The sequence below is a fragment of the Stegostoma tigrinum genome, chromosome 11 (assembly GCF_030684315.1).
Source record: "Stegostoma tigrinum isolate sSteTig4 chromosome 11, sSteTig4.hap1, whole genome shotgun sequence".
NCBI classification, from domain to species: Eukaryota; Metazoa; Chordata; class Chondrichthyes; order Orectolobiformes; family Stegostomatidae; genus Stegostoma; species Stegostoma tigrinum.
In genome coordinates this window covers 29,229,670-29,249,684 of record NC_081364.1, presented here as the reverse complement: position 1 = coordinate 29,249,684, position 20,015 = coordinate 29,229,670, and the positions used below count along the sequence as shown (strand labels likewise).

General features: G+C 37.3%; 1 protein-coding gene across 4 annotated transcripts in view; it reads left to right on the top strand.

Moving 5' to 3' along the window:
- The window catches only part of dcp1a (decapping mRNA 1A), a 52,032-nt gene that overhangs the window by 6,006 nt on the left and 26,011 nt on the right, over window positions 1-20,015 (top strand). For 2 of the 4 annotated variants that reach the window (XM_048547848.2, XM_048547849.2), the window contains exons 2-4: window positions 2,929-2,969; window positions 10,949-11,076; window positions 19,125-19,191. In XM_048547848.2, coding sequence (XP_048403805.2) covers window positions 2,929-2,969; window positions 10,949-11,076; window positions 19,125-19,191 — 236 coding nt within the window. Of the gene's footprint in view, window positions 1-2,928; window positions 2,970-10,072; window positions 10,173-10,948; window positions 11,077-19,124; window positions 19,192-20,015 lie in introns of those variants that run through there. The other 2 variants (XM_059649875.1, XM_059649876.1) reach the window with 2 other exon arrangements.

Sequence of the window (20,015 nt, the reverse complement as noted above, 5' to 3'; positions counted from 1 at the left end):
TTGACAAGTTGTTTGTGATTGCCCAGATTTAAGACAGTCTGCGTATGAAAAAGAAATCAATTTGCATTTGTATGGAAACTGACCGTTTGTGTTTCATGGTCTTTGAGATGCATGGAATAAAGAGAAACTTTGTTTTCAGCTATTTCTAAATTCAGTTTAGCCGGACTTGGCAAGCAAAACTGGCTGTGTTTGATAAGGCAGCGAAGACACTGTCATCTTTGTGTCTTCTGTTGCTTGTAGTTTCTTGGTTGTCCATAAGAGGTAGGAGTAGAAGTAGGCCATTTAGTCCATCAAGTCTGCACATACAATTCAGTAAGATCATGTCTAATCTAAGAGTCCTCAACTCCGTTTTCCTGCCTTTTCCCCATCACCCTTATTACTGATGTAAAAATCAATTTCATCAGCCCTCTGCCATGAAGAATTCCACAGATTCACTACCCTCTTAGAGAAGAAATTTCTCTTATTACAGTCTTAGATTTGTGACCCCTCAGCCTGAGATTATGCTGTCTGGTCCTAAACTCTCACAGAAAGGGAAACAACCTTTCTGCACTTACCCTGGCATGTCCCCTAAGAATCTCATCTTTCAATGAGGTCATTTGTCATACTTCTGTGCTCTAATGAGTACAGGTCCAGTCTACTCAATCTCTGCTCATTTGACTATCCCTGTATGCCAGGGATCAGCAGAATCAACCCTTTCTGGATTGCCTCCAATGCCAGTATTATCTTTCCTTCAGTAAGGAGTCTAAAATTTTTCAGTATTCCAGCTATAGACTGACTATTTCTTTTGTGTCGTTTTAGCAAACCGTCTTTATTTTTAAACTCTGTTCCCTTTGAAATAAAGGTCAGCATTCTTCTTGCCCTCCCTATTACCCGCTAAACTTATGCTAGCATTTTGAGTCATGTACGAGGACTCCCAAATCCATCTGTTTGTAACTTGCTGCCGTCTTTCTCCATTTAAATAATACTTATCTCTTCTTCCTGCCAAAGTGCATATCCTCACATTTCCCCATACTATATTCCATCTATAAAATTTTGTCCACTCACTTAACCTGTGTATATCCCACTGCAGACACTTTTTGTTTTGTGCCATCATTACTGCTTGCCTTGATATCTATTTTCGTGGAATTCACAAACTTGGCTATTGTATGAGATAACACCAGACTGCCTACAGCTTAAGTAGTATAAATACACGATCAATAGTCCATGCTGTAGTCTGCAATTTGGAGCTGATATTTTCTATAAGCTAAAATTGGCAAAAAGTAAGACAGCTGGAATATTTGTTTAGCCACAAGCTAATGAAATAAATCTGCTGAAATCCTTAGCAAAAGTCAGTTAACCTTATTGTAACTGGAATTCTGCTGGAAGTAATCAGCTTGATTCATGTTTGAAACTATAGGGAATCAAGAATCAAGAAGTGCTCTGTAATATTTTAAGCCACTAGTGGAGGCTCAGGGTGGTCAGTACTGGAGCTTTGGAATCTATAGTCATGAATTCAAGAAGAATGAACAGCATGACTTGCATAACATCTTTTGAATTAATTCCACAAAACGTAAATGAACCCTGTCGAGTTTGTACAGGAAGGGAACTTGTTTATGATTGAAAGTAGAACTGAGTTTGCAGCGTAAGTCCCAAATAAGCAATTGGGTTGATGTGATAGAGCTTAATTTGTTGAATTCTTTCTGATTTATAATGCAGTTTGGATTTATTGAACAAGAGAAATGTTGTGGTGTAGTTTTACTACTTAATTACTGGTAGTTGGATTCATTATTTAACTGTTAATGGTCCTGAAAGGATCATTAGCAGAAGAGAATTGTCAAAATATCTGAAGGGAAACAAAAATTTTACAGTTAAGTGGAAAGGATCTTGCAATGAGATTAGCTGATGCTCTTGCAGAGAGTTGGTGCTAACATAACTAGCTAAATGGCTATCTCCTGTGCTGCAACTGTTCCATGATTCTATTGTGATTTCTTTTTGATCCATCCATTGATTGGTTTCCTTTTAATTAGAAGCTTGGTGGGGCAGGCTGACATCCTCATCTTGGCTGCTGTCAAAGTCTGCACCATGATTACTCGGTTATTATTGTTTTGAAAGGCTAAATTATCATGCTGCACCTGAGACAGAGAACAATACTGCATTGGAAAGGGCCCTTTTGGCTCTCCAAGCCAGTGCTGACACATTTTGCCCTTCCATACTAATTCTGTCTTCTCTTACAGAATCCACATCCCTCTATTCCCTTCCTATTTATGTATTCATCCAGGTGCTTCTTCAATGCTGCTTCCACCGCCTCCTTTGGCAGTGTGTTCCATGCACTCACTGCCCTTTGTGCTGAAAGAACTTATGGACCTACACACCTAGATCCCTCAGCAGTGCAGTACTGCTAAGGGTCTGCCATTTTCTGTAATATTTCCAACAGTACTTGACCTTCCAAAATGCATCACCTCACATTTGTCTGGATTGAACTCCATCTGCCATTTTTCCACCCACGTCTCCAACTGATCTGTACTCTGCTGTATCCTCTGACAATCCTGCTCACTATTGGCACTCTGCCAATCTTTGTATTGTCTATAAACTTATTGATTTAACCAACTATGTTTTCCTCCAAATCACTTGTGTAGATCACAAACAACAGGTCCCAGCACGATCAGTGTGTGGAACACCACAAGTCACAATTGTCCATTGCAAAAAACATCCTTCCTGCGCTACCCTCTGCCTTTTATGTCTAGTAGTTTGCAGAACAGTAGTAATTCTTATAATTGAGAGGAATTCAGCTTGAATTAGTAGCTGTTAAGCCAGAGCTGTAATCTAATTTTGAGTTTTGAAGAATTTTTTTGGGTGGTTCACAAATTTACAGTATTAAGCACTGCAATGCAAGAGGCAATTTTTACCTTGCCATTGGATGGTTTTAACTCTCTTTTTTTTCTTGCACAGGAGAAGACTGATATAGAGGGTACTTTGTTTGTATATACCAGGTATGTTTTTAAATACAACTTGCAGTGAACTGTGTTTCAAGGTGTACTCTTCTATATCCCAAACAGGGCAACACATTTTAGAATCATTTAGACAATGATATATTTCAATACCATTTGCTGATCTGGAAGGATGAGTTAAGAATGAAAATTGTCTATAATGTATTTCCATACCATATTAAGTGATCTAATATTAAACACCATAATCAACTGTTAATGTTGCCCAGTGACTGTGTTCAGTGCTCCAGTTTCAACCAGTGAAGGTGACTAGAAACAGCCGTGAGACCACATAATCTAGGTAGACCATTCAAAGCAATACCGAAAGAATGCTGCTTTGTCAAAATGCCACTTGTTTCAGCCAACTTGTGTGAATGTGAATTATTGCTGGTTCAAGAGGAGCTGAGGAAGTGTCCTGACTAGCATTTATCGCTCGACTAATGTCTTTAAACAGGTGAAATTATTATTTATTTCAGTGCTGCTTTGGATGTGGTTATATAACTTGTTGCTTTATTTGCCTATGCCATGACGACAATACTGAAAAGTAATTATTTGTCTTGAAAGCACTTTGGGCTTTTATTAGAGAAGTAAATGTGACTCTCATTGCAGCAAATGCCCTAGTTAGGAACAGAACATCGTAATGTTGTCCAATCAAACTAAAATAAGTCAAAGTGACTAACAAAGCTCCAACAAAGACAAAGAAAACCTTGCCACTAAACTAAAATGTAGTTCAGTGTTTACGAGACTATCTATACTATGTGATGCCTGTGTGTCATGGACATTCTGAGGATGTGGAAAATATCATTTGCTGTTTTGTTTTTAAGAGGGAAAGATGTAATTAGGGAGCAACATTTTGTTGTTCTGAACTTTGATCTACTAAAGTAGGTATAATGAACAAATCAGATGGTATGTAAACTTAGTTGTTTAACAGTTGTAAAATAGTGCATTATTTCAAGCTTTTTCTTTCTTGTTTTATTCTGCATCTTCTATGGGTGGGCACAGTCCTAAAGTCACTCAATTTGTTGGCCATCCATGAACAATTTTTATAACTTCAAGGACACTACAGCTTTTCCAAATTCATTTTCCATATTGATGATACTTTTGCCATTTTGTGGCAGTAGTTAGCGCTTAGAGTCACAGAGGTATACAGCACAGTCCAACTCGTCCATGCCAAACAGATATCCTCAATTAATCTAGTCCTATTTGCCAGCGTTTGGCCCATATCCCTCCCAACTCTTTCTTCATATACCCATCCTGATGCCTTTTTCATGTGTTGTAATCGTACCAGACTCCACTACTTCCTCTGGCATCTCATTTCAGACACGCACCACCCTCTGCGTGGAATAAGTTGCTTCTTGGGTCCCTTTTTAAATCTTGCCCCTCTCATGTTAAACCAATGCCCTTCAGTTTTGAACTCATCAATCCTAGAACAAGACCTGGTTTAATTACCCTTTGCATTTCCCTCATGATTTTATAAACATTGAAAAGGTCACCCTTCAGCCTCTGACACTCCAGGGAAAATAGCCCCAGTCTGTTAAGCCTCTACCTAAAGCTCCAACCCTGACAACATCTTTGTAAATCTTTTCTGAATTCTTTTTCAATTTTCACAACATTTCTCCTTCCTTTAGGAGGAAGACCCAGAATTGCACGCAGTATTCCAAAAGTGCCTTAACCAATGTTCTGTACAGCTGTAACATAACCTCCCAACTCCTACACTCAATGCATGGACAAGTGCTCTGAGCCTGCACTCCAACATCTTTGTTTAAGAACATGCCCCAGGACCTTTATCATTTAATTGTATACATCCTGCCCTGATTTGTCTGTTCAAAAAGCAGCATTTCATGTTTAGGTTAGATTAGATTCCCTACAGTGTGGAAACAGGCCCTTCGGCCCAACAAGTCCACACCGCCCTTTGAAGCATCCCACCCAGACCATCACCCTATAACCCACACCCCTGAATGCTGCAGGCAATTTAGCAAGGCCAATCCACTTAGTCCCCACATCTTTGGACTGTGGGAGGAAACCAGAGCACCAGGAGGAAACCCACACAGACACGGGGAGAATGTGCAAACTCCACACAGACAGTCGCCCGAGGTTGGAATCGAACCCGGGTCCCTGGCGCTGTGAGGCTGCAGTGCTAACCACTGAGCCACCGTGCTGCCCCTAAATGAAACTCTATCAACCAATGCTCACCTCATTGGTGCACCTGATCAAGATCCTATTGATAATCTCTGTCTAATATACCTCCAATTTTGGTGTCATCTGTAAACTTACGAACCGCATGTCCTACTTTTACATCCAGATAGTTTCCCTTTGCCTTCCCATTCAATTGTAGTATCTACAGGCAATGCTTTGGAAGGTGAAGAAGTCTGACAATGTTTTTCAGCCCAGCTTTCTCCCATCTAATTTGTGCCGTGCAGAAAATTCTTGGAAAACATAGTATAGATGCCAGTAACGTGGAACTGGTTAGTGCAGTGGGTGATAAGCTTCAAATTTGGTAAATAAATTATTTGACCAAACAGACAATTTATGATTTAATGAGTGGTGTCTGTGGATAATTACTGTACGTCAAAAATTCTGTGTGCAGTTAGCATGCAAAATGTGCAGTCAGTTATAAAATTAAAAACATGTAAGTGACCTAAGTTACTGATGGATAATGATAAGAATAGTCCTGTGGTGAAAGCACTTAATTGAGGGAAGGCTAGCTACCACATTTTAGGCAGGACTGAGGAATTTAGATTGGGGGACAGCTGTTTGAGGGTAAATCCACATCAGGCATGTGGGAATCTTCTAGAAGGCTAATTGATCAGAGTTCAGGACCAGGATGTTCCTGTGAAAATGAAGGGAAAGGATGGCAAGATTCAGGATCATTGGATGATGAAAAACTGAGAATTTTTTTTTGAAAGAGAAAGGTGGTATATGCAAGTTTTGGGTAACTGAAGTCAACCCTTTAAGAATACAAAGATAGCAAGAAAGAACTTCAAGTAGTTTCTTTTGTTCGTTCATGGGATGAGGGCATCACTGGCTAGGCCAGCATTTATTGCCTATCCATACAGCATTTAGGACTCAACCACATTGTTGTTTGTTTGGACTCACATGTTGACTATACTAGGAAAGGATGGCTGTTCCTTTTCTGAAGGAATATTAATGAACCAGATGAGTTTTTCTGACGACAATAGGCAATTGATTCATGGTCATCATTAGTCTCTGAATTCCAGACTTCTGTGGAATTCCACTATCTGCTGTGGAGGGATTTGAACCCAGGTCTGCAGATCACTACCTGGGTCTCTGGATTAACAGTCAAGCAATAATACTACTAGGCCACTGCCTCCCCATATTCAGAAGTTGGCAGGTAGGATTAAGCAATGTCTTTAGTACATACATTGAGAGCAAGAGAGTAGTTAGGGGAAGAGTAAGTCCACTCAAGCACAAAGGAGGAATTTATGCATGGACCCAGAAGAAGTGGGTGAGGTCCTTAATGAAAAGTTTTCATTTGGTTTTCACGAAGGAGGACATGGAAGATGAGTCCTGGGAAAGGTATATTGACACTCTCAGGAATTCAGTATAAAAATTGAGCTGGTGTTGGTTATTTTGAAATGTGTTCGGGTAAAGAAATCCCCAAAACTTGATGGGATCTTTCTCAGAATTGAGGAAGGAAGACGAACTTGCTGGGACCTTTTATTAAATCTTGTGTCCTCTTTGCTCACACGACAGGTTCCTGGGGACTAGAACATTACCAAAGTTGTTCCTTTCCCTTGAGAGCAACAGGGATAATCTGGGAGATTACAAGATGGTGAGCCTTACCTCAGTGTTGGTGAAATTATTGGAGAAGATTCTTAGGGATAGGATTTACTCATATCTTAAAAAATGGACTAATTAGCAATCGGTAACATGTCTCAAACTTGAGTTTTTTAAGGAAATCACAGAGGATTGAGGGCATGATGGTAGGTGGACTTTAGAAGGGCCTTTGACAAGGTCTGGCTGATGGAAAAGGTGAAGTCACCTGGCATCTGTTGTAGGTGGTAAGATGGATTATGGACCTGGCTTAGTCATAGAAGACAATAGAAGTGGAAAGATCTCTTTCCCGGCTGAAGATCTGTGTGTCATGAAATTCCTCACGGATCAATGCTGCGACCTTTGTTTGTAATAATATATAAATGCATTGAAGAAGAATGTAGGGGGCCTGATCAATAAATTTGCAGATGACCCAAAGATTAGGGGAGCTGTCGCCAGTCAGGAGAATTGCTGGAGGATACAACAGGTTGGAGACTGGGGTGAAGAAATGGTTTTAGTCAACTCCGTGTGTGATGTGCGTTTTGGAAGATCTAATGCAGGAGTGAAGTATATAGTAAATGGCAGAACATTGAGGTATTCCAGGCATACAAGTCCACAGCTCCCTGAAAGTGGCAACACAAGTGGATAGGTGATTAAGAAGGCATATGGCATGCTTGCCTTTGTCTCTCAGAGCACAGAATATAAAAACTGACAAGTCATGTCGAACTCTAGTTAGGTCGCATTTGGAATCTTCTGATCACCACATGAGCAGAAGGGTATGCTGACTTCGGAGACAATACAGAAATGGTTTACTTGGCTCAGAGATAATGGGAACTGCAGATGCTGGAGAATTCCAAGATAATAAAATGTGAGGCTGGATGAACACAGCAGGCCAAGCAACATCTCAGAAGCACAAGTGCTCCTGAGATGCTGCTTGGCCTGCTGTGTTCATCCAGCCTCACATTTTATTATCATGGTTTACTTGGCTGTTGCCTGGTTTTGATGGTTTAAGCTATGAAGAGAGATTGGTCAAACTTGGTTCATTCCCAGTTGAACATCGGAGGATGAGGGACACCCTGTCAGAAATTAACAAAATTCAGAGACATGGATAGTCTGTTTTTTTAAATCTCCCCAAGGTACAAATGTCAAATACTAGATGCATATTTTTAATGTACAAGGATGTAAGTTTTTAAAGGAGATGGGAGGCAAATTTTGTACACCAAGGGTGGTGAATCCATTGCGAGAGATGGTTGAAGTCAATACAACAGCAACACTTGGGGCATCATGACAGATGAATAGGTAGTGAATAGAGAAATACAGACCACGTAGAGGTAAAAGATTTTTAATTAAGAAAGTCATGTATTGGTGCAGTTTTGGTGTGCTGAAGGGCATGTTCCTATGTTGAACAGTTCTTTGTTCTTTTACTTTGAAAAGATTTATGGCTGCTGCAGAATACAAATTAGGAGGATAAAAACAAATTGATTTCCTCGGCCTCAACGTTGTCAAAGACATTAGGTAAATTGTTCCTTTGTAGCATTTAATCAGTTTTTGTGTGGTTACTCATGTATGATCCTACAAGTAGAAAAGACATCTGCCAAAAGCATAACTGATGTTTTTGGAGGTGGAGACATGCTTTATTTGAGTCAGAAATTTTGACTGTACATGGATTTTTTTAAACAGTTAAGTATGTGATGATGTAAGGTTGAATTATGTTTCTTTATGGATTCTGTTATTTAACTTGAACAAAAGCACTACCATCAAGACTATTTCATCCACCAACACTTAAGAATGTAGATCCTCAACCTAGCTGTGAGCTTGAAGATTGGTTTGATGTCAGGACGCACGCTGAGTAAGAGTTCTGTTATACCTGTGTGTATTAGGACTTCAAAATATTTCTACTACAACACATGGAAGCATTTTCTTTCCATGTATTTACATTATACTTGTCAGCAGTTCATGACAATTAGAACCTGTCCAGAGAACGGTTGACATTAAGAGGCAGCAGAATTGGTTCTCCAATTAGAAGACAAACTTTTGATATGACTGCTGGATGCAGAGATCAAGATTATTTCAAAAAACAAGTAGTGGAAACTTAAAGAATCTCCCTTCAGTTTTGTTTTCCCCAACTAGAAAAGTAAATGGAGGAAAAAGAGAAACTCTGAGATATTAGGAGCAGTATCCTGGTGAGGAAGAATGTTGAAATAAATTGTCCTCAATTTTTGTAGAATAGTCCCTAAACTGCTCCTCCTTACTACCTCCCTTCCTTTAAGATCCTCCACAAACTTAGTCAAAACAATGGGATTTATATTGCCATTTCTAGTGCCTTCTTTTATGGTGTCTATCAAATTGTGTTTGATAATTTTATGACGCATCGTGGGACATTTTCAAAATGCAATATACATGCAAGTCATTGTTGTGAGATCATAAATAGTTTTTTTCCATATAAGGACATACATATTGTCCAGAACACCAGAAAAAAAATTGCAGACTCTTGGTGTAATGACACATGACCCTTTATTTACATCCCAAGAAAAATCTTAAAAATGACTATTTCCTAATTCTCTCTCTTTTCTATAAGGATTACATTTTCCAAATAGTTTTATATTACTGTTTTCTTACTGTTATCTTAATTTGAGGAATGAATTTAATAAGTGCCCTAACACAGATCTCAAGGTTTTCAAAAATGTCCGACTTGTGTTGTACTTCCTTTGAAGCAATCCAACAATTCATTATTCCCAGTTCGCTGCACCACCCCAAAAACAGATGTATTTTGGTTGTGATATGAATTCATGGCCATATAAGTTTTCTTGGGATGTAAAAGGGTCATGTGTCATTATTCCAAGAGTCCTTCCCCATTTTTTTTCTCCAGTGTTCTGGACAATATGTATGTCTTTATATGGAAATAAAACAAAACAATTTTTGGTTAGAATGGAGAGTATAAGGTAATTCCCTTATCAGTCATGACTTGAACAGATTAATAAAGTGGCTGGTTCATTTTGCATGAACAATTTAGTTATAATTATCTTCTACTCACTTCATTTTCCTGGAGATTCGGTGTATAGATGCTGTAATTTCAGTCATGAGTTTATGTTTGCTGCATTTGTAGGAATTTTTAAAAGAAGTATTGTGCTCACTGTCATGCTGTTCAAATTGACTATGCTGAGTGAAACGAAGCTCTGCTTCAAATAGACTTGACTTGATGTTTTTCTGCAAGACCCACTCCACTTTATTGGCTGACAAAATGTTGTTAGTAGATGCTGATGATTTATCCCTCCTCTGTTACCAAGACTTGAATTTAATGTCTTATTGCTGTTTTTGGGACAGTGTTTCCAGATTAGCTTCTGTTTTCTACAATACAGCAATGACTACCCTTCAAAGTTTCTTGTCTGTGAAGTGTTGTCTGATGTCCTGTGTATGGAAAGTGCTTTATAAAATGTAAATTTTTTTTTTTGTTTTTACAAGAAAACTGCCTGGTCAGAGACTTTTTTTAACGAAAAGTAATTTGATAATTGGCTTACCAAAAAGTTAGTAACGTCTTGTAGATTCTTTTCCAAGCACTCTTTGTAGTCTTACAAATTTCAGCCAACTTTCGTGAAGATAATAGGCCAACAAAATCTCTGCAGGGAAAAACTGAACTGTCTTGTGTGAAGTGACATTAATGCCAGTGGGCTTGGCACCTATATTTAGAGTGTATATGAAGTTGATCCATGATTATAATGATATAGTGAAAAGCTGCCCCGTGGAAAAATATTTTCAGCTGCTTCATTCCCTGCAGTTACAAAATGCCAACGTAAGTGGCTGCTGCTCGGTGGCTGGAATTGTTGGCTGTTAATGTAGGTGGTGAATTGTAAGGAATCAATTTGCATATTGATCCCCAAGGCATATTCATACACATCTGAGCAGACTTACTATTTCAATACATTACTTCGTGTATGATGTTTGGAAACCAGGGCGGCAAACCAAGTTGTAGAGAGGCTGATGATTATTTGAATTATGAACCTGTGGTTGGTGGTACCAGAGCAGACAAAATGCAAGCAGATCTAATATAGTCTCAAAAAATGGTTTCCTTTTAGTCTGGTGAAAAAATCCTACTCGTAAAATAGAAAAGTCATGTTCATTTCTACAGATATGTGCTAAGTATTAATTAGCAACATTATGTATTGCTGTACCTTTTTTGAGAATTTGTGTTTTTAAAAATACATTTTTCACAGGTCAGCTTCTCCTTACCATGGCTTCACAATCATGAATCGACTTAACATGAAAAATTTAGTTGAACCCATCAACAAGGATCTGGAGTTTCAGCTCCAAGACCCATTTCTTCTCTATAGAAACTCAAACTGTAAGTACTGATCTGTTTTAAACTTGCAGTGCTGCTTATAGCAGTTTGCTGATTAGTTGCTGAATTCATGTCAGTTGCAAACAAAACGTGGAGGAGTGCTCCTGAGATGCTGCTTGGCCTGCTGTGTTCATCCAGCCTCACATTTTATTATCGTGGAGTGGATGGTGCCTGTCTGAAGACTGAGACATATTGGTGGTGAAACAGTAGAAGAAGATTTACTATGCATCTGATCGTGATATAAGTAAATAGGAACATTTTGATTCTGAAATTGCCCGAATTGGAAAATATTTCAATCCTCAGCATTAACACTTTGTCCTGAGGGGAAGAAAAAACTTCTTAAAATTTACACATTGAACTGATTTTATAGTTTCAGACAATAGGTTTTAGTATGTTATTTATGTTTGTGTGTAGCTGAGAGCTATCCTGAAGTATTTTTCAGATTGGTTCCTAAAATATTAGAATTTTTCTGTTTACACCCATTTGTTTACATAATGCCTGCAATAGTTATCAGGTTTCTTGATTTTAAAACTTTCAAAAGTGGGTTTTTAAAACATCTTTTTAATTTCAGTCTACAGTTTTTAAAATACACAAAATAAAAGACATGGTCCTTACAATTCTATCCAATGCCTTCATATTCCTCCTCATGTGGTGTCCAGAACTGCACACGGTACTTCAGTTGTCACAAACTCCTTGTTTTTGTATTCCTGCAATTATTGATGAAACCAATATGCTATGTGCTCTGCTAACCACTTTTTTTTTCTAACCTGTCTTGCAACCTTCAATGATTCATGCACACATACATCTTGTCCTTCAGCAACCAACCCGATGGAAGTGATGATTTCTTGGTAGAAAATTAATCCAAAAGAATTAAGTAACAATTGGATTTCATGACGTTTTTGTTTGATAAGTTGTTGAATGCCTACATGGAGCATTTGAATAGATGCATTGTATTCATTTCAGCCCAATCTACATAATACTTTTTGAGGCTAGTAAGTCAAAATGCATATTCAAGTTTCCATGTTCAAATGGAAATGGAGGGTAAGGCCCAGAAGAATGGGAACTTTCAATAATAATGAAATATTATACTCAATGAGGACATTTTTCATGACTGAGAAAATCTCAGAACTGTTTTCTATCAGTGAATAAAAAGTTAGTCTTTTAAAGTAGGATTTGGTTACTTTCTCCTGATGTTTTAATTTTTATTTCACCCCTTGTAACTTCTTCACATGGCAAGACTGAGGGAAGAGGAAATTCCCTTAATTTCACTGTAGTTGTCTTCAATCTGAGTAAGAGGATTGTAAAAAGACTACAGAGTTTTGAAAACATGATTATTTTCTAATAAACCTGTGCATAAATGTTACTGTACACCTCCTGAAACAGTTAGGACTTCAACCCAGGCATCCTGGCTCAAAAATAGGGATACTACCACTGCACTACATGATATTTCAGTGCAATTACAAATGTGTATTGCACTTTAGACTTGCACCAATTAAGTTAAACCTTAAACCCAAGATGGTCTCTTCAAATTTCTGCAAAAGATCACATTGCACCATTGAAATTATTGTATTATTTCCCTGTTCCCCTGAACTGCTTAATAAACAGACCATCTTTAATTTATTTCGCAACAGTTTGTCTGATTTTTCTGTGCACAAATTGAATGCTGCATCTCCCACAGAGGAAGAGTACTTTTTTAAGAGTACTTCATTGGCTTGGTGCCTTTTGTGACCACATGGCATTTTCCATGCAATGCAAGTTATATTTTCATTTCCTTGAATTTTGATTTTGTATGTCCTAACAGATCACAAGGTGTGTAAAATGAATGCAACTTGTTTGGGAAGCTTCTTTACATAGAACATAGAATATTACAGCACAGTACAGGCCCTTTGGCCCTCAATGTTCTGCCGACCTGTCATACCGATCTGAAGCCCATCCAACCTACACTATTCCATGTACATCCATGTGCTTATCCAATGACGACTTAAATTACCTAAAGTTGGCGAATCTACTACCATTGCAGGCAAAGCGTTCCATTCCTCAGCGTTACCTCAGTGAAGAAAGTCCCTGGCCCTTTAATCATCCCAGAGTTGAATAGAAAACCTGACACGGCAGAAGTGTTTGGATGTGAACCTGTGATCAGGCAAAAATGGTATTTTGGCTATTTGGCTGCTTTGATTTTGAATCATATCCTAACCCTATAAGGAAAGCAATTTACTGTGATAACTAACTAGAATCAGTTTGACAAATCGGTCGTTATTTTGTTGGACTCTGACGCCATTTCTTATATCTTTCCACTTTTGGTTATTAAAATTATGAACTTGTAACAAATAAACAGCAGTGAATATTTCAAGTTAAACCTGGACAAAATGTAACATGGTGATCGCTATTTTTAAGTTTAGTCAAATGTGTGTAGTCTTAAATGCCCTCATTTACATGTAAGCAACTTTTAATATAACGTGTTTATAAATGTTTTTTACGATTTTCTTAAATGGGAAGTAATTTATTTGTGATTTCTCGTACTGAATAGCAATTTCTCTGTGAATTTGAGACATATTATCAACTGCTCCTGTGACAGTCATTAGGCTTTAAAAGACGATAAGTCAAAAGAGCAGAAGTAGATGAAGGGTCTAGGCCCAAAACGTCAGCTTTTGTGCTCCTGAGATGCTGCTTGGCCTGCTGTGTTCATCCAGCTCCACACTTTGTTATCGCAGGTCTCGCTCGCTCTCCCCACTCATTTAACCTGTCTATATCCCTCTGCAGACTGTTATCCTCTTTTACTTGCCTTTCTATCTACTTCTTTTATTATCCGCAAACATGCGTGTAGTACATTCGCTTTCCTCACCCAAGTCACTAATTAGGTTGTGATAATTTCAGAACTCTTAAACTTCTTTTTGTTCTAACAATACCAAGATGAATATGAGCAATATTAGGTCTGGTCAAGTTAGAGGAATAATTTAGCTGTTTGACCAGATATAGTAGAAATGTTGTATTAATGAAGTATCTTTGAAGAAGTCTAAAAGAATGAGAATTGATTATTTTTTTAAATAAGACATTTTTGTCTTCTCCTAGAGTGTGCATGAAACAATTCAGGGGGTGGGGGGTGGAGGAAGGAATCAAAACTAGCAACAATTTGCATGTCAGTTTTATCACAGGATTAAGTGATGACTGTTGCCATCTGTTGTAGCAGAACAATTATCATTGACTTTATTGGCCTTGATCCAGTGGACAGAATCCTACTCCCTGTTAATGGGACACCATTTCCAAATTAGAAATAAATCTCACCTGTTTTTGGTATTGTTCGTTTACATGTGTTATGTGAAGGACTAAATTAATGAGTTATTTAAAACAATCATTTTTTATATTCATATCAACTTACTGAATTAGTTGTAATAGGGTCATGTCCATTCTTTTTAAACTAATGGCATTCTTCCACCTGAGTGTAACTAAAAGATAACAACCCAGCTTTGTTCAAAACTTAAGTTTGCTCATTCCAGAAGAATTTTGTTGAGAACCTGAAATAATGAATAAGGTGTGGATCAATCTGTATATTTTTATTGTTGCTTTTCTGTCCATATGTTTTAGAAATTAAAACAATTTAATTTGCATTGTCTGGCCTTTGCAAATCATGTTTAAAGGTGAACATAAGAAGAGGGGCTTTTAACAACTATAGCTGTGGCAAGTCCTTGTACTATACTTTGAAATGTTAAGAACGTTTATAAACTTCCTATAAATTTCAAAATCACTAAACTGTTAACCTAATTCAGCAAAATGTATTTATAGCATTGTAAAATGTTTTACAAGACACTCCAAATACATTTAGTGATATTAATATTGGAAAGGATTAAATACCTTAATTTTCCAATGGTGTTAGAGTTAGTGTCCCAAATCTGATGTCCATGAAACTGAGTGCAAGATTTCAGACTTCCTTTAGATTTGAGTTGCCAGTTAGCAAGCACGCATGAACCCACAATAGATTCTTGGTCTGTTTTTTTTTAAATTCTGTATTTTCAGCATGAACTCCACTTTGACACTTATCTATTGAGTTGGATCATGAAATGTCCAGCCCAAGACAGCACAGCTTCTAAATATAAACATTTGAAAACAAATGGACAGGGTTACTTACATAAATGTTAGGAAATTCCCAAGTCTATCTGTACGGTTATTTTTAACAGATTCGCTTTTTCAAATGGACAGATTTAGGATATTGTTCCTGTGCTATTTTGTGATATTAAAAATATTAACATTTTCAAACAAGACAGAACGTGAATGCTTACCAGCCCTGCTCTTAAAAAATATAGGGTACTATATTGCTTTCACTTATAACATTCCCTCTATCTTCGGCACAGTTCCTAACAAGACAACCCCTTTTATTTTAATAAAGAAGCTTCTTTGAAAGATTTTTGATAGTCATCTTGTTTAAAGACGAATCCAGTATCTAAAGATTGTTGCATCAGAGATGACTACTGCGAGGAAACAACATGTTTCTGTCAAACTGCAGAAGAATTGTGGATAGGTGGAACTGTGTCCAACTAGCTACTGATAACAAGTGCAGTTTGTTTTGCTTTTTTTGGAGCACTTAATGCAGTAGGTCCAGCTTGGTTCTTGAAAATAAAAACCACTTAAGATCAGTAGTTCACTGTGAGTGTCAGCCTGTTGTACTTATATCTTCATCCAAATGCACTTAAGTATAGCACAGATGAATCAGTTGCTTCAATCCAACCTCCAGTTACTGGAGACCAAAGTATCTGGAAAAAAGCTTAAATGCATGGAGACATGTAGTGTCACAGTTAATGGATGTCTGATTTTGAGAGATGTAGTGGCAGCTGAACTTATCAGTGACAGCAAATATGTGAGGCATTTGTAACTTAATGATAATGTTTATCCTGACATTGTTCTGGTCCACCCTGAGGAAGGGGTTTGTGACTGAGGGAAATGTTGCATGTAGAGTAATTTCATTTCAGCTGATGTTGCATGCAGTCCAATATTCGATTTACTTCATACCTTTATTGGATAAAATTGGAATGAATATCTAAGATTCATTGGACACTGACAAGTTTTGCTATTAAATTTTAAAATTTGTTTTATCATTACCTATCTGGGCTTTGCATTCAGGATTTGTTTCTTTCCCCCCCCAGCCAAGATCTTAAATTTTGTTACTATCTAGTTACTTAGTTGTTAGTTGTAATAGATGTATACAAAATGGTGTGTATGTTAGCATCTGATCACATGTTTAAAACTGAGGAATAAAGCTAAGGATGTACTAGTGCACAGATAAAACAACTTGGATTTCTAACATAAACTTAGTATGCAGAAGTTTTCTTCAGTTTAAATTGCATTTATTTGTTGGGACAGAATTGAAGTTAATAGGTATCAAAATCATACATTATGGGAGATTTATACAAATGTCATGGAGTCTCAGTTGGGTTTGGGAGATTTTGTATATGAAGAATTGTGGCTATGGATTTGTGCACCTCTGCTGCAGCATTCCTAAATACTTCAGTTGTCCTACTTTAAATATGTGCCTGCTTCTGTACACTTGCTGGGTTCGTACTATTACCTCAATTTTTTTCATCAAACTGAAAACATGGAAGCATGAATTGATTTTTCATTTCTCAATGACGTAAACATGAAAATTCATAATACAGCTAAATAACCAATGAATAACTTTAACATAATGCAAAACAGGAAGCCATGCAAACTATTGATCAGTCTGCTAACAGTGGCATGTGATTCTGTAACTGTGATTTATAATGAAAATATTTTCAAGTGTTTACACTTGGTGAATTTCATACAACGTCATAGATTTTATATTCTTTTCCTATGAATAGTAATGGAACGTCTTCAATTTGCAACTTTTTTTTTGAACCTTATTGAGAGATAGGAAGCATCAAGCTCAGAAGAATGTCATAGGGCCTGGATACAGAGAACCGGCAGAGATGTTTTCTAACCAAGCTTGTCGACTGAATTCAGTGTGTTTTGGAGCTTGCACAGGCGTGGATGACCTGAACTAAGTTGGAAGTCACTTAACGATTGCTTTTAAAAACTAATGGCAGGGAAGCATGGTCTATTCCTGTAGTTCTTACATTTTTTTTAAGATCCTGGAGGTTTGTAGAATTAAGTATGTCTTAAAGTGAATCTTGTTGTGAATTACTCTAAAAGAAGATATTCTTAATAAAAGCTGAAGTAGGTGAAACATTTTTGAAAGTTTCAATTTTAGCTACACCCAAAAATGTTACCACATAAGCTGGTAAATAGTTATGGTGATGAACACTTTAATGTGTTATTTGTATGTATTTTTCAAGAGTACAAGTAGAACTAATGGTAACCCTTCAAGACTGGTTGCCAGAAACAAAATGAGATATCAGATAACAGGCTGATATTGCTGGTGCCTCTCTTTAAAGTAATCAGTTCAAATTTTACTAAGTTGCCCATTAAGCTATCATTTCTGATTACATATCTTTTGTATGTCTTTTTTTTGGTAACCATGTAACTCAGATAAAAGCTTGTTGGGCCATTAGCATTATGCATTGAAGGAGTTGAATAGAGAAGATAATATTTGTATATCATTAAATACTAGCAGTTCTTATTTGCTTCATCCTCCAGCATCAGCTAACCCTAGGAATGCAATTTTAAAAGATCAGATAAGAGTTAGCAAATTGCTGTGATTGGGAGAATTTAAAATTAAGTTTTTGTTTTATACTTTTTCATGGTCTTATGCTGGACAGGTGGCTTGCTGCTAAATCTTTGCCACTGATGCTCATGCTATGATCACTAGACATCCAAGAATAGGTGGACACCACCCCCACCACCCTGATGAAAGACTTACTATTGGTGATATGTAATATGACTCATGGAAACGTATATCTCATTGGTCATGGCAATAAAAGTTAGGACCTATTAGGATCCTATTGCCCACAGTGCTACTGTTTTATTCATTTCCCACCCCGTATCACTTGTGGGAGACAATGGCGCAAAAGGCAGATAAGTCCCCTGGCCCTGATGGCCAGCATTCTAAATGGGGTAGCTCTGACATAGTGGATGTATAGGTTGTAATTTTCTGAAAGTCGTTGGATTTTGGATAAGTACCAGAGGATTGTAAAACTGCTAATGTGACAGTTATTCAAAAGAGAAGAGGCAAAAAACAGGTAACAACAGGCTGATTTAGCATAAAGTCGCTTGTTGCAAATATATTGAAATCTATTATTGAGCAAGTAATAGAACTTCTGGAAAGGCATGAGGGACTGGCAGGTTTGCGTTGTAAGGAGAGGCTGGGACTTTTTTTCACTGGTGTATAGGAGAGGGGTGACCTCTTCTGGATTTATAAAATTGTGAGGGGCATAGATAAGGTGAATAGCAAAGGTCCTTAGCATCGAGTAAGGGAGTTCAAGGGGATAATTTTAAAATGAGGAGAAAGATTGAAAACGAACCTAAAGGTCCTCCATTTTCAGAGGGTGTTTGATATATGGAATGAACTGCCAGAAGAATTGGTAGATGCAGTTGCGGTTATAAAATTTAAAAGGCATTTGGACGGATATGACTAGGAAAGGTTTAGAGGCACGTGCGACCTAGATTAGATTGGGAGACCTAGTTGAGTTTCACTGACTAGTCCGTACAGTACTGAAATAGATGCTGACTCTCTAATTCTGACTTTGTCACTGGCTAGACAGGCATTTATTGACCTTGAGAGGGGTGGTGAGCTGCATTTTTTTTGAGCCACAGCAGCCCACATTGTTAGGGATGGAATTCTAGGGCTTTGATCCAGCTACAATAGAATGGTGATTATATTTCCAAGTAAAGATGATGGATAACTTGGTGGGCAAGTTGCAGGCTGGGTGTTCCCACATTTTCTGCTGTCCTTGTCCTTATTGATGGAAGTGGTCATGGGTTTGGAAGATACTTTCACAGAATCTTTACTTATCAAGTAAACAAAACAAAATTGAATTATTAACAACTAGAATATATGTAATTATCTTCAGCAAGAGAAGGTAAAGTTCTATGAAAAATGTTGAGGTGGAAAAATTCATTTGTTTACTTCTCTTTTCTTTTATTAGTGTCCATTTACAGCATCTGGTTTTATGACAAGAATGATTGTCAGCGAATTGCACAACTCATGTCAAAGTAAGACCTGAAAAATTGCATGATGTTAAATCAGCTTAACATAAGATGTTATTGTGCTTTCAAATTTTAATATTCCACTCCAAAATTTTCAAGTTGGGGTCAAATTTATGTTGTACTGCCTGGGCATTTATGTTAGTATCAGAAATGTTTAACCTGTTCAGACTGGAAGTCTTTAAACAAGTTTGTTAAATAACTATATTTTAATCCGTTTGGCAGGGCTGAGCCAGGAGGCCTGGGTTCAAATCCCATTTTCTCCAGAGATGTGTACTAACATCTCTGAACGTGTTGATTTGCAAGTATTTCCATTAGCCTGGGCCTGTGGACTACCAATTAAGTGATAATTACCCCAGACTATCATTTTCCTCTGTCATCAGTATTGTATAATCCCTCCAAAATAGATGTTTATTTCATGATCTTGTCTTTACAGCGCACTGATTTTTTTTTCCTTCTATCTGTATATCCTACAGAAACAAACTGAAGAAATATCAAGCTGAAAAGAGTATATTTTTTTAACTTCATGTATAACTTAGTTAAGATTTATTTTAAAACTTATTATCCTCAGATTTTAATTTTGGACTATGTAGCATGACATTGATTATCATAGTGTTTAATGCACCTGCTCTCTTGACAACTGTTGGCTTGTTCATTTAAATCATATAAAATGGTCAGCAATCTATCTTTGTGGACAACTTAGATAAAGTAGCTTGTAAATTACACTTTTTTTTGCATTTTAATTAATCAAGATTTTAACATCAACTTTAAGGGTTGCAGTGTTTCTCACTTAGCTTCAGATGCTAAATTAATGGGAATTCTGTTCAAATGCA